General features: G+C 40.9%; 1 protein-coding gene across 1 annotated transcript; it reads left to right on the top strand.

The window, feature by feature from the left end:
• The first annotated feature begins 244 nt into the window (after positions 1-244).
• On the top strand, positions 245-7,303 carry F3 (coagulation factor III, tissue factor). Its single transcript, XM_030953925.1, has 6 exons — positions 245-432; positions 1,311-1,425; positions 3,244-3,428; positions 3,820-4,001; positions 4,107-4,266; positions 5,363-7,303. Exons 1-6 carry the CDS (start codon positions 366-368, stop codon positions 5,509-5,511), a joined length of 858 nt encoding a protein of 285 aa, XP_030809785.1. The 5' UTR covers positions 245-365; the 3' UTR covers positions 5,512-7,303.
• The last annotated feature ends 7,610 nt before the right edge of the window (positions 7,304-14,913 follow it).

Raw genomic sequence — 14,913 nt, 5'->3', positions numbered from 1 at the left:
ACCAGAATTCCAAGAGGTGAAGGGAGGGGTGGTACAAGGGCCTGATGACACCAAACAGGCAGAGGGACACGGACCGCAGGCATGTCCAGGTGCGCCCTCACGTCCAGCTCGGCCTGCGCCGGGGGATGCGGTTGCGGGGCCGCATCCCGCGGGACACGTCCGTCCCTCAGCGCCCCTCCCTCCCTTTCCTCGAAGATCCCTCGCTGTGCTTGCTCAACCCGGCGGTGCCCGAGCGCTTCCGCCGCGCTCCGTCCCCTCGCCCCCGCTGGGCGGCCCCGGGGCGCGGCCTGGGTCCCGCCTCTGCGCGGCCCTGCTCCATATATGCTGCGGCCGCCGCCAGCCGCAGCTCCGTCACCGCGCCCAGGATGCTGCGTGCCGCCGCCCCGCCACGGGCGCTGCTGCTCGGCGCGCTGCTGTGGCACCTGGCCGCTGGTAAGTGACGGCCCGCGGGACGCGACGGGACTGGACGGGATGGGATGGCGCCGTGATCGGTCCCTCTGAGCCGCAGGACAGGGTGTCCCTGAGGGAGTCCGAGGAGAGCGGCCCCGCGCTGGCGGGCAGGGGACAGGGACGCGGGCCCACCCTGCACAGCGCTCCGGCTGCCGGGGGCCGGGCGCCGCTGCGGGCTCCTCACTGGCCGCGGCATTGCTGGGAGCGGGGACGGCCTCGGGGATGGGCAGCTGTAGTGAAGTCGCAAGATTTCCTCCCGTTGGTCTCAGCTCCGAGCTTGTCGAGGGGCTCCAGAGGGTACAGGGTTGCGAGGGGTTTTCCCATCCGGCTTCGTCCTGGGCATTTCCCCGAAGCAGCTGTGGCTGGCCAAAAATGTGCTTGAGGGGGACACGAGCTCATCCCGGGGTGGCCTCTCTCATATACTGTAGGTGTGTAGGGTAACCACTGATTTTTAAAGAGACTTTATCTTTCCTAAATATGTAAATGAGAATCCAGGAGCTAACGCTTTCTGCAGATAAAGCTAGGGATGATTTTGAACTCTGCCTCATTTGTTCAGTGCTTCATTCACTAGAATGTTCAAGCTTTTGTACTTTCTGCGGAGGTCTTGGATCAAAAAGGAACTCTAAATTACCTCATCAGTTTCAGAGTTACAAGACAGAAAATAATTGTCTTGTCATTTTTCACTTCTGCCTGGACTCATTCCTTTAGTAAGATGAGCAGTCCTTTCCTAATGGCAGGACTGAGCCTTTTCCCCCCAAGAAAACGTTTCCAAGTTGCAATTAATGGCAACTGAACAATGACTGCAGGGAAACAGGAATTATATATACTATGACTGACAGCACTCTCTTCTTTATTTAAAGGCTATGAAAACCTACCAACAGCAGTCAATATAACTTGGTCTTCAATCAATTTTAAAACTATACTACAGTGGCAACCAAAACCATCAGGCTACTTCTATACTGTAGAAATACATGGGTAAGTAGATAACACCATGGTATGTTCATTAATGGCAATTGAAGAAAATGAAAAGAGAGCATGTTTGAATATTTCTGAAAGGGAATGTGACAGGAAAAGTGCTCAAATGCTGGGATTTAGGAAAATTGCCTAATACTTCTTAGTGTCCAACTCTAAAAATATCAGGTTTAGACTTCTAGTTTTGCCCACTTTGGAATTGGAGAGGTGAGCTTTAGATCCGAATTTCAGTTCTGGGGTTCGGTGCTGCTCGAGAGAGCCAGCCAGGATACTTTGAAGGAGTTGATACTCAACCTGACATACCACATATTAGACAGAACTTTACCTTTTTATGTCTTCCAATGTGTCTGGACTTGTGTCTTCAGTCTTGGGAGGTGTCTAATAAATGAGTCTGCATTTTATTCTAATCGGTGAATCACAGTAATTAATAATTTTGTCTTGCTGGGTAATACTAAAAATTACCTTTGTTCATTTACCTCTGTCAGGATTTCCTCTGATATTGTGTTTTATGTAAGCTGTAAAATATTGTAGATATAAACATAACCAGCTTATGTGAAGTGCCTAATGCCTCTTTCAGAACTGCACAAAACTTTCCATGAAGTTCAGTAATAAATCTGTGCTGGTTTTAGCTCCCATTTTAATACATAGAGCATTATTAAACGTGCCCTAAAGGGAAAACGCATCATCAACTTCCTACATATTAATGAAAAAGTGGTACTCTAGTCTCTACTGTCTCTAAAAGTGGCATATAAATGTGTTTTCTCTCATGACTAAAAAGTGAAATACCAGTGTAATGGCTTCATGTTCTTTTTCATTCTTTAGGAGTGATTAGATTAACGGACTTAAAAGCACACACTTAGCAGAACACAATTTATGAAATTTTTGAATCTGGAGTTTCTTTCCAGCCATTTTGCTTGCAAAAAACTGAAATCTGTTCACCCGAGATTCAGTATAGAATCAGGTGTAGTTCTGCAGCAGACGCATCTCTTTTAACTGAAGTTGCTGTTATGGAGGACGTAGGATTAAATGTTTGCTTTCTTGTGTATGTATATTTACAAAGTACATTTGTTTCATCAAAAAGGTCAATCCTCTATCCCGTTTCAGAGCATTTCTTGTGGCACTGGCCCCTACTGATCTGTGACAAAAGAAATCTGATGAAGTGACAAGGGAGTTCAGCTGACTCTAAACAAGGAAACTTGATCTACTTTGAGAAAAAATCACTTTGTTAATATTCAGAACAATCACAAGGCAGCACTCGCTCTTCCAGTTGAGATCACACAATTTTTACTCTCCTTAATTCACCAGAAAAAAGAGGGAAAAGAATTGAAGGAGTAATATCTAATCTGGTTTTTTGTTCCTTCTTGTGAGGAAATAAAATGAGAAATTAACATTTTTCATAGTCTCATTGCTATTTCGCAAGTAAATGGACTTGCTTTCTATATTTTAAAAATCAGGAGAAGTGCATGGTTCATGCTTCTAGTCAGTGTTTTTAAATTGTAATTCTGTATTGAAATTTGCTGCTACTGTCTGGTTCTTAGTGGCATTTGCATAAATGCAAAATGAAATGTGTCCTATAGCACATTTCTGTAATTAATATCGATCATACATGATTTACTGAATTCTGCTTTGAATTGTGAAATACAGCTGTACAGGATAGTGGCTTTTGAGCTTTTCTCTTCTCCTTTTAGCCTGCAAGGCTGTTCTACTGGATGAGGGAAATCTATACAGTTTGAGGGGAAAAATATTTTTTAACGTATCTAAATATGTAATACATATATGTCTGGTTCAAAAGTGTTGACACTTCCTTCTTGCTCTTTTCAGACAGACATCTGACGTGAAGAGAAAATGCATACTGACATCAGAAACAGAGTGTGATGTTACTGATGCACTCAGGAATGTAAAGGAGACCTATACAGCACACATACTGTCTGTAAAGCCTGCAGAGATGGATAACTTTGAAGAGCCACCTTTTGAAGTCTCTGAAAAATTTACACCTTATAGCCAGAGTAAGTAGAATTACCAATTAAATCTTACTATAAATTTATTTTCAAGATTACTTCTGTTGATTTAAACAAGGTTTAGATTGAGCTTAAAGGTTTTTTTCTATAGATTCTTATGGTCACCCTGCTGATATCAGAAAAGATATTCAGGCACAAACCTTTCCCTGTTATAGGGGAGGGTGAAAGATTTTAGTTACCATTTGTTTCTCACTGCACTGAGTAGAACATTTAGTTAATATTATGTACTAGGTGAGGATACTTGTTTACAATTTAGGCCTTCACTGGCTTTGTAAACTTGTAATAGATTTGAGAAGGGAAGGTAATGGAGGGTGGAAGGAAAAAGAGCGTGTCATACATAAATGATGTCATTTTTTAAATTCTGAAAATCTTTGTTTAGCTGTTATTGGAAAACCAGAGATAAAGGATTATTCACAAAAAGGTTCCAAACTGAATGTCGTGTTCAAAGATCCACTTACACCATATATATTTCCTAATGGAAGCTTTATGAATATTCAAGATATTTTCCAGCATGACCTGGAATACAAACTCTATTACTGGAAAGATCAAAGTTCTGGGAAGGTAAGGTCTAATTCTGGTTTTTGTAATAATTGTTACATTCTATATGGTTACACAATTTCTGTGCTACCTTCAGAGTTGACACTTGGAATATTTTCTCCTTTACAGAAAGATGTAACAACAAAAAGCCATAATTTTGAAGTAAGTGTTGACAGTGGAAAGAACTATTGCTTCTATGTCCAGGGAATCATTCCCTCTCGCAGAGAAAATCGTAATGGCCAAGAAAGCAGGGTGCTCTGCACCAGTGTAGGAAGGAATATCTTAGATGGTAAGTATCAGATGAGGTTTGTCACTCAGTCTTTAATAGTCTAACAAAAAGCCCCACATCTTTAAATTCTGGTGCCTGCAATGAAATAAACTGTTTACTGTGTAAGTTAGAATACACAGGTGGAACATGGAAATTCATGGGAAGACCTCACTTTAAGTAAGAGTCCACCACCTCTAGTTGGATCTGCTTTTAGGGTTTTGCCCAACTGTTTTGGTTAAAAAGTCTGAGTTGATGACTGGTGTGTGAGGTTCCAGATGTCATCACTAGCATTCAGCTTCATTTTTGTTTCCAATTGTTTTCCTTGGATCTTTCCAATACCAGGTGCCATAGGAAGTGCTTGAAGGATTACCTCTAAAACATAGAAGTGCTGGAAACCTGAATATCCATTTACTTGTAGAATGAACTGACCTTTAGTTATGCCAAAAGCAGATAATGAGAATAAGACTTTCTTTCCTGTTCTGAGGTCAGAGGTTGGCAGATAGACTTCTTTACTGGTAAACAAGTTAGCAAGTGTAGGTGAAACAGCCAGGCATTTCAGACTAGCCATTTGGATAACACTTTCTTCAATATACAGTCATCAATATTACTTAAATAATATCAATTGCTGTACTGTATCTTTCTGAGTAAGAATATTTGCACTCTAGAAAAAACTCTTCTAAAACGGCAAATGAACTCAAATTAGCTTTCTTATCCAGAGAATTTACCACAAAAATTGCAATTTCATTAAAATTTAAATAGAAAAAATCTTCTCTTTGTCTTTTCTAGCTTGTAAACTTGAATAGATTTTCACTTGGACAGAAATAATGTACAGGCAGGATGAATGGTTTGACTAATTCTTGTGGTGCTAGCATGGTACTTTAGTGCACTAACTAAACTAGATTAAAACCTAGAGTGAGCGAGGGAGAATAAAACTTTACTTCAGTTCCACAAATTCATGTTAAAATCTATTCAGTTCAAACTGATGTGGTGACTCCACTTCTGTGAGACTAACATATAGAAAGCATTTTTTCATTCAGTGGAATGAGTGCTAAGAGTTTGTAGCACTGTGACATTCTGGCTTCTCATAACTCAATCTTGGATTTTTTTTCCTCTACAGAATATGGAACAGAAGTCTTTATCATCTTAGCAGTGATAGCAGTTGCAGTCATCACTCTCGCCATTGTCCTTCCCGTGGTTCTGTGTAAACGCAAGAAAGCAAAGAAAGCAAGAACTGTGAGAGAAAAGGAGCTGCTTAATGGTGTCTAAGGAAAAAGTATTGCAGACACTAGTGGCAGAGACAAACCAGAAAAAAACCTAAATTGGGTAATTGAGTGGAGCCTTTTAGGCTCTCTGAAACAGGAATTCTGAAGCCCAAACTTTATGTGGATTAAAAAATCCACTAGACAGTACAGACGAAAAATCCAGATATCAGGAAGCCCTGTGTCATTAGTGGCCAGAGGCTGGAAGAGCTTTCTGATGATCTGTTACAATCATAGATTTATAGAATGTGCTGATTTGGAAGAGACCCATCAGGATCATCGAGTCCAAGTCCTGGCCCAGCACAGCACCATCCCCACGAGTCACACCCTGTGCCTGAGATGCTGTCTGTCAGCTTCGTGACCTCTGCCAGGCTGCTGCTGTGACCACTGCCCTGGGGACCCTGTTCCAGTGCCCAAACACCCTCTGGGTGAAAATCTTTTCCCTGATACTGAATCAAAACCTTCCCTGACTCAGCTTCATGCTGGATTTTTGAGTCCTGTCCCTGGTCACGAGTGAAGAGATTGGCACCTGCCCCTCTGCTTCCTTTGGTGAGGTTGTTGAAGTGTCTCCCCTCAGTTTCCTTTTCTCCAGGCTGAACAGACCAAGTGACCTCAGCCACTCCTCACACAGCTTCCCTTCTGGAGCGTTCACCATCCTTTGGACCCTCTCTAACACTCAGTGTCTTTTTTGTATTGTGGCACCCAGAACTGCCCCCAGCACTTGAGGTGAGGCAGCCCCAGCTCAGAGCAGAGCAGGACAATCCCCTCCCTTGCCTGGCTGTCATGCTGTCCCTGATGTCCCCAGGACAGGGATGTCCCTCCTGCTTGCCAGGGCACTGCTGGCTCATGTTCAACTTTCCCTTGACCAGGTCCCCCAGGCCCCTTTCTGCTGTCCAGCCTCTCATTCCCCAGCCTGTCTGTACATCCAGGGCTGCCCCATGCCAGGTGCCAAGCCCAGCACTTTCCCTTGTAGAACTTCCTATGGCTGGTGATTGCCTGTCTCTAAATTACCGAGGTCTCTTTGCAGAGAGATTTTTCATAGACTGTTCCCAAGCTCTTTCTATTGTCCTGTCAAACAGGATTCTGAACTAGAGGTACTTTTAACTTGATCAGCATGGCCTTATTGAGCCAGAAGACTTACGGTACTTGTGAGGGGAAAAAACACTACTTTCGAGAAATAGGTGTCTTTTACCTAACTAAAAGGAATATTTTTCTGTTTCTATGAAACAAACCCTGTATTTATCTGCCTCTTAACAATATTAACTGGTGAAATAATCTGTTAGTTCAGATGCGACAAAACTGCTACTATTATTTTTGCACTTCTTGGATAAAATTAACTTGGTCTGTTTATCTTTGGATGCAGACAAAGGTAAACAAACTGAAACTACTGCACTGGCAACTTGTAAGAAACACTATTGAAGCAGGTACTTGCTCTTTATCTGGAAAGTATATCCAGTTACACTACGCCTAGAGTTATATAGACAGGGGAGTGTGATAGTTTCAACTAAATGTTAGAACAAATACTTTGCAGGCTTTGAGTCAATAGTAACTCATTTCAGCAAGCACTGAATAGGTAGCAGTATTTACTGCATTTTGAACATCATTTTTAATTAACAGTTGAAGAATGGTTTCTGTGGTGTAGATTCAAATCATCTTGGTGATGGGATTTGGAGATACCTGTTGCTTTGACTTTTAGTATTTATTTTATAAATGAGATTCTAATTTTTATACTGGTGTTATCTGTATTTATGATGGTAATTTATACTTTTCTAGTGAAATAAAGGTGACTGGAAACATAAGTCTTTCTTTTCCTTTTCAAAACAATGTACAGTATTCATTCCAGAACTAAATTAAATATACATTTAGGAAACTTATTTTGGGACAGCAGTGTAGGCAAGCTGCCACAATCTAACAAGTGTATAAAGCAGAATACCAGGGCACCTGCAAGGATAAAACTAGGAGAAGCCACAGTTCACAAATTGGAGGTTTTGAAGAGTCCTGAGTCACATTTCTGCTGTCCACTTACAGGAGCAATTAGTCAGGGTTTGCATTCACAGCTTCTTCCATTCCCACAGTGCTGCCTATACTTGTGCCACTGATGTCCATTCAAGGCATTATGGGCCTGCCCCAGAGATGAGAACTGCTAATGATGGTGGTCAGCATACACAAACACAAAAACTCAAGAGAATAGAAAAAATCACCTTGTAATTGGAACTAACTGGTGGATCTCAACACTTTAAACATGCCTTAAAAGAAGATATCCACTGTACTCATGAGAAGGAATACCTTACAAAATTATTATCCCAATCAAACAATTTGTACAGAATTTTATTTTTATTTTTCATCCCTGCTGTACTATAGCTACCATCTGTGTATGGGTTAAAACTTCTGTGTAAGTGTGGTTTATGGGGGGTTTTCTGGTGTCTTTAATCCTTCTTTTTACAGAGGGAAGAAAAATACCAGAATTTCCCCCCCAAAACCCTGTTTACTTCGTGTTGAGCAATAAATGCTTAATGCATTTTCTGCTTTTCTGCTGATGCATAAGCCTTGTATGGAGAAGGAATCTTACAACAGCAATCAAAAACATGAGAACTCGTGGGAGTCAATTTAAAAACATTCCAAAGTTGTCATCATTACTTCCCTTCCCTGAGGCACTCTGCTTCCTCAGCTTCATTCAGTGCCAGACTTACAAAAGGGAAGAGCTAATAGGAAAAGGAAAGCCTGTAATTACAGCACAGCATTTATTAAATTAGACCACGCAGTTGCTTGTCATAAATGACACAGTATGCTATAAATCATACTTCATTACTTAAAGAGATTCTGGGATTGTTCTGAATATGGGGGGAGGGAAGGAGGGGAGAAGAGACACCCACAGAAATGCAAACAAGGGCCTTAAATGGTAAAAGAGAGACCCCTGACTGTACAAGTTCTGGAAGTCTGAAGCACTTCTGTTTCCTAGCTGCAGTATGTTATCATCCAACAATGCTGGGTAACCAGAGTCACGGGGCTCACAGATCCTATTTCAAAGAGGGTGTTTTCTGTTTGTGGAGACAGTTGAAAAAGGGGCTTCTTAATTGCAAACTTCTGTAAGTTCTATTTCTTGGGCTGAACCCACACAAAATGTTTTATGCAGAGACTTTCTCAGAGTATTGGTTGGGCAGAAGTTGTTATACCAATAAAGGTGTTGTCACTAGGAAGAAAGACTAGGCCCACACATGTGGCCACTTCAGCACTGTATGGACTTAAGATGAAGGCAGACACGCAGGGAATGGATATGAGAAAGGTGCATAGGAAAAGCCTTCCCTAAGTTCCCTGGCTCCTCTTCTAAGCAGGTTTCTGTAAGCAAGCATGTTCCTATTGATGCTCCCTATTCCCCTGTTCCACTTAGCTCCATCATCTGAAAAAGGTATCCAACTATTTCAAGTGGATACATTTACATAGCTCCCTCACACAGTATTTGTGTCCTCTCCTTGTACAAGTGAATGTGTAATACTGCACACTTTAACAAGCCTGCTTTAAAACCACATTCTTCCTCACACAAGCAAATAAAGGCTGATGCTGCTCTGCTGCTTTTCTGTCAGCCCTAACAGCAACACAGACAATAAAATTACTGCCATTACTTAAAATGAACAACTGTAGAGAACTTCATAAGTGTATGATGAATGGATATGGCAGCAAACAGCTTAGCTATTTCTAGCAGACTCAGCTTTCCAGTGTGAGAAGGCTGCTGCTGAGAGGCATGTAATGATAAGAACGTGATTATGAGCTTAACTTGGACCACTAGTTATGTGGCAACTCAGGACAAAGAGTTTTCTGCATGAAGTGAGAATAAACAGCTGTGATAGATTACCCTGTCAGTTCAGTTTTGTAAAGCTGATTATTTTGCAGGTTAGTAGTGATTGCCACAGTTTCAGAAACCTTGTAATATACATTACCAGATCCAAGAGTCAATTGAATAATCTTCTAATTACACAGAATTTATCCACATACAACTAACCATGCTTTCTATAGTCTATGTTTGTCCTGGTGTGCATGCTTGAGAATGACAGGAAAAGAACAACCTGTTGGAGAGGACAGAAGCAGGAACTGGTCAGCTGAAAATCTTTCCACAATCCTTAGGTGTGGTGTCACTCACCATGGCATATGCTCCCTCACAGACTACGCCCAGTCTGTCCCTTACAAAGACAAGCTGCCACGGAGAGCTGCCCTTCCCTTATTTGATGTGTGTGTCTTCCAGTGCTCTACAGCAGAACATTTAGCAAAGCTCAGGACATAAAGATGTCCTACAGATCTCTTCCTTACAACATATATTGAGAAACCTTCCCACCGCGAAATCCTTCTGCTTCTTCTGGCACAGGCCCTCATTCAACCCACGGAGCCTCTTGCAGCATCCCCCCAAAGGACCCAGAGAGAACATCTTTCCCTGTAACTCCTCAGCCTCCAGCTGTAGCTGAATTAGCCAAGTTCACAGCAAGATTTCCCTCAGGGATGGTTTCTTCCAGAAAAACCTTGCCAGTACCTGGTTATAAACATGCAGCCACCTTGACTGCCTCCAGGGTTTGACAGCCAGGCTGTCTCAGATGTCCAATTGCAGAGGTTGTGCCTGTTTCTCATCTTTTTAAAGGTGACATATTTGTGTGACTGACTCCTGTAAGGAGCTTGAAATGCTTCTGCTCCTGGCTTCCCCTGGCTCTTTTGTTGATGTTTCCCTTCCTCTCCTCCATCCCCTACTCATTCCCATTACTTATTTTTCATGAGAGATGAACCCTCTGCCTTATTTCTTCAGACAGGTAGGCAGGATCTCATTTTAATCATAATATAGAATCTGAATAAATTCATATCTCTTAATCACAATAAGAAACATTAATAGCATGGAAGCATTATTTTTTTACCTTCTACATCTCCCCTTGGTCAGTATTATTGAGACAGTAACTTTCAGAACATTCACTACCACTGCTCCTCACTACCACTGTACCTCACTGCGCCTAATTGAAGTGTAGTTTTTTTAGTTTCTTGTTTAAAATACCAATGAAATTATTAACATGAACTTTACAGTTCCAGATCTCATTTATACTCCCCGATGCATTTTCTTCTATTTTTATTTTCAAGTTTTCTACCTTATTACTTCAAGAAATATTTAAGTAGCAAAGTAATGGCATTGTTAAATTAAAAAAAAATTCATTAAAAGAGGTTTAATTAAAACTCACCTTCCTTTCAACAGAGAAATATTTTCCCAGTGAGATCACATGGTAATTTTTAAATTAGTTATTTTGTAATTACACAACTCAATTAATCAGCTAATGTACTAGAAGAGCTAGAGTGACAAGTGAGATTTTAAAACCTACTCCAATAGGAAGCACTCCTTATTCAAGGGAAAAATGTGGGTTTGTTAGTTGAGTTTTTTCATTTTAAAGAGTGCATCCTTGATTAACAGAAAGAGTTTTCCCTCTGTTGCCTTCATACTTTACCATCCCTTCACCCCAAATATGTACATTTCCACAGAGATAATACTCAGTCTGATTTCCCAGCTCTCCACTTGATTCCTACATGATGAGAGCACCGAGGGTGCCACCAGAGGCGTGTGTCAGTGCTGCAGGACCGTCACCCCGCAGCCGCTCCTCCCTCCCTGCCCCCGCAGCCATCCCTGGGAGCAGCGCCCCTGCACGTACAGCTTCTACCCTAAGCCATCGCCTCAGCAGGAATTCTGCAACCTGTGTCTGCTTTCTGTGCTTCGTGAGCCTAGAAAAGGTGACACCAAGTGGTAAAAAGGGGCATAATCAGCACATTAACAATCCAAATGTTTCTAAATGATTAACACACTGAGATCCAGTTTAAATCCAGATTTCACCAAAATTTGGAGGAAAAGGGCATGAGAAATGTATTGGGTCCTCTATTTTCTAATAATGAAAAGGAACAGAGAGATTGAACAGCTCAATAAGATCTGATATTAAGGGCAGGAACATCTCTCTTCTCCTGAACACCTCCCATGTCCTATACAGTGCTTCCCAGGACGGCTTCTCCAGGAATCCTGGACTACAATATACCCCGTGCTGTCCAACATTCAAACATTGCTGGAAACACAGCCCCAGTTAACAATCCATCAGTACTTACCTATTGTTTGCAAGTTGGTTTTGAAGCCTGCAAAAACCCTACTCCCTTCTCCTGACAAACTTCTTTAGTCTTAGAAACTCAGGAATAGCTCAGATTTAGATTTTCATGCTGACTATTAAGCTTCTTACTAGACTTTCTTTCCTCAGTATCCTTCAAACAGAAAACAGAGTCCTCTTACTGCCCTTTTTAACTCTTAGAGGAACAGACTAAGTACCTTACAGAAAGAACTGTAGTCTTCTAGAAGTATTGGAAAATGTTTTACTGCTGCTGCACATGTCATAAATTGAGCCGCAGAAGCCCTGTGAATTATGCTGAAGTACAAACTATGTTTGGAACTGTGATAACATGCTATTCCAGTGGCAAGGAAAAGAAAGGCATGGGTAGGAATAGCTGGAAGGCAGCTGTGTTTGAAACTGGGGCTATTTTGGGCCATATGTGCTTTGAGTTCTGCTGAGCCTGTCTTGAAAAAGCAACCCCAAAAACACCTTTTGAAAAAAATGACTTTCCATTCCACAGCCAGTGATAGGCACAAGAAGTCAAAACAGGTCTCAGCTGAGAGGCTGCTCTTCTGTACCTGTCTCTCAAGCAGGTCCCTACAGAACAAACTCTGAGACAGCAAAATACATGGTGCCTGCAGGAGCTACTGTCTGTCAGACATGGCCCTACTGAAGTTCCAACACAACTATTTTCATAATTGAAAAAAAGTGAAAGTTTTTTTTTCTTAATCTAGTTAGTCAATGTGATTTGACTTGGCTCTAATTCCCTACTATGCTCCAAAAACCTTTTCAGAGAAGTCTTGTTGCAATATATAATATTGCATCCAAGTTTTAAGAAGCCTCTGGCACACATGCTTTCCTTTTTAACCATTATTTTTTCCCAACACATTAACCCCTCTACAGATACTTCATCTTTCAGTGTGTTACCATATCTGTCCCATAGCTGTGTTTAGCTGTTGCTTTTGTGCCAACATATTCCTGCAGTAAAATACTATAATTAGGTAAATTAAGCTAAAGAAACATTAGCTTATTTTGGGGAGCACCTTTACACTTGTCATGATTCACAGTGATTAAAACTAGTCAATTGTTTTTTAGGACCTACTTGCACTAAACCAATCAGGATAAAGAGATTAAGGGTATATTTGGTTACATAGAATGCCTCTTCAATTGCATACATGGACTGTCTTTCAAAGCAGCCTCCCCCAAACTTTCAACAATCAACATTAAAAAATTAGCTTTGATGTGGGCCAAACTCTTGGGTCACTTTAATGGAGAAAATTTGCTTAGTCATGTAGGTGGAGTTCCCTATTTCTCCCCAAGTAAACCAGTTCAGCATTTTTTTTGGTCTAGACAGAATTGACCTCATTTTTCCAGTTCTGTTCTATTTTGGTTCATCATGTGTAGATGCCACTAGTTTCCCAAAATGAGAGATGGGTGGGAAATGAAGGATGTTGGTTTGTGGACAAGCAGAGCTGAAAACAGGGCTGGGCATTAAAACAAATGTGCTCCTTCCACCACTAAAAGCAATTGTGTTCAATCTTTATGGTTCAGACTTGCCAAAGGTCATTAAGTGAGAGGTTTCTAAGCAGTGTTAATAGAGACTGTGATTAAGTCTGGTTTGTGAAGATATATCCCACATAAGTAGAGTGTCCAAGTTTCCCTTCTCTCCCATATAAAAATGCCAACTGGATGATTATTCTTGCATTGTAGCATTCATTGCAGGATTACTGGCAAAATGTCTTCAGTTTCCGAAGTCAATCCCCAAGGAATTTGCTTAGGCATATTATTCCTATTAATCCCTGAATTTACTGTATTTTTCAAATTACTCCCTTAAAACAGCTTCTGTCTGTGAAGTTCCAGGCTATTTGTCACCTGACTCTGCTTTTGAATTCAAGGAAAGAAAATTATGCAAAGTTCAAAGAAGGTTTTGAAGATAACATTTTTTCTAAGGTTTTCAACATGAAAGACAAGCTGCTTTCATCATAACCTAACTTGGCTATATTTCTGTTTCAAGATGAATGATAGAATGGTTTGGGTTGAATAAAACCAGTTTCATCCTCTGAGTACACGTGACAGGATGGAATTCATCAGAACATATAAACAAACATAGGAACCTGCAATGTGCACAGCCACTTTAAACTTCCCAGTGAAGTTTCAAGCATCATAATAAAAACCTGACCGTGTCCAGACCACTGGCAAGAGCCTTGAACCACAACATATGAAGGGAAAACCAGCCAACCCACCTTTTCCTGACACAGCTGCACATCCCTGATTAGTAAAATCAAGAAACCTCTCTCTATGCTCAGGAAAGAGACTCGCACAAACCATCGGGCTATGTACACCTAAGAAAGAAGCAAATAGATTATACATAGAAATAACTGCTTTGAACAGTAGCCTTGTAGTCAGAAATCTGAACTTGTACACTGTTGATTTTCTTGACAGATGTAAGTTGTGGTTTATTTTCTCTATAAAACCTTGCCAAACCTTTTCACCCCACTATTTTTTGCAGTGGGATTTCAGATGATCATTACCATGATGTTTCTATGGACATCTCATAGTACCAACGACAGTTAAATTTTAAATTTTAATAATTAATTTAAATTTTAATAATGGATTTTTAACTCCTATCTTAATGTATCTAAAAATAAATTTATATATTAAACATCCCCTCCACAACAAAGAAATACCTTTCTTTCCTCCTCTAAATCATCAACCTAACTGAACAACACTTTGATTTGTAAGACTGCATTCTTGGTTGAGACATTTTCCTTCAAAGGGAGGTCTACCCTTTAAGAATGCTTTACAATACACTTGTTGCACAACTAATCTCAGTTAAGAAAAGAAAAAAAATCATACTTGTTAGCATTAGAAAACACTGATCACTTAAAAATCAGTCAATTCAAGCATATCTTGGCTGCACTTTTACACTACTGTGTTTCAAGTATCGTGATAGTTGGTATGTCTACCACAATGAAGGAAAGAAATTAAAATTTACAAATACAATAAATGTAGAAAAATATTAACTTATTATCCTCAAAGTACAAAGATCAAGGAGCACTCACAAGAATTACATACTGACATTATGTTAATCTTATTCAGGCCCTTCTAAAATCAACAAAAGGGAAAAGAAGTGGCCAGGAGACAAAGGAGAGGCCAGGCTCACAGAATATTGTGAGCTGGAAGGGACCCAGAAGGATCAAGTCCAGGACTTAGGTCAATGGCTCGTACATTATTGGCACCAGGCCACAGCCAACTGAGCCAATGCAGTGCAGACTCAAAGCAGATTAATGCACCTATAACCC

Source organism: Camarhynchus parvulus, chromosome 8 (assembly GCF_901933205.1).
Source record: "Camarhynchus parvulus chromosome 8, STF_HiC, whole genome shotgun sequence".
NCBI lineage: Eukaryota > Metazoa > Chordata > Aves > Passeriformes > Thraupidae > Camarhynchus > Camarhynchus parvulus.
This window is presented reverse-complemented; position numbering and strand designations above follow the sequence as displayed.

Excerpts from the sequence above, each read along its gene's own strand:
- F3 (XM_030953925.1), top strand. The coding sequence starts at position 366 with ATGCTGCGTGCCGCCGCCCCGCCACGGGCGCTGCTGCTCGGCGCGCTG. Across the intron at positions 433-1,310 it reads GCTGTGGCACCTGGCCGCTG|GCTATGAAAACCTACCAACA; the intron begins GTAAGTGACGGC and ends CTTTATTTAAAG. Across the intron at positions 4,002-4,106 it reads AAGATCAAAGTTCTGGGAAG|AAAGATGTAACAACAAAAAG; the intron begins GTAAGGTCTAAT and ends TCTCCTTTACAG.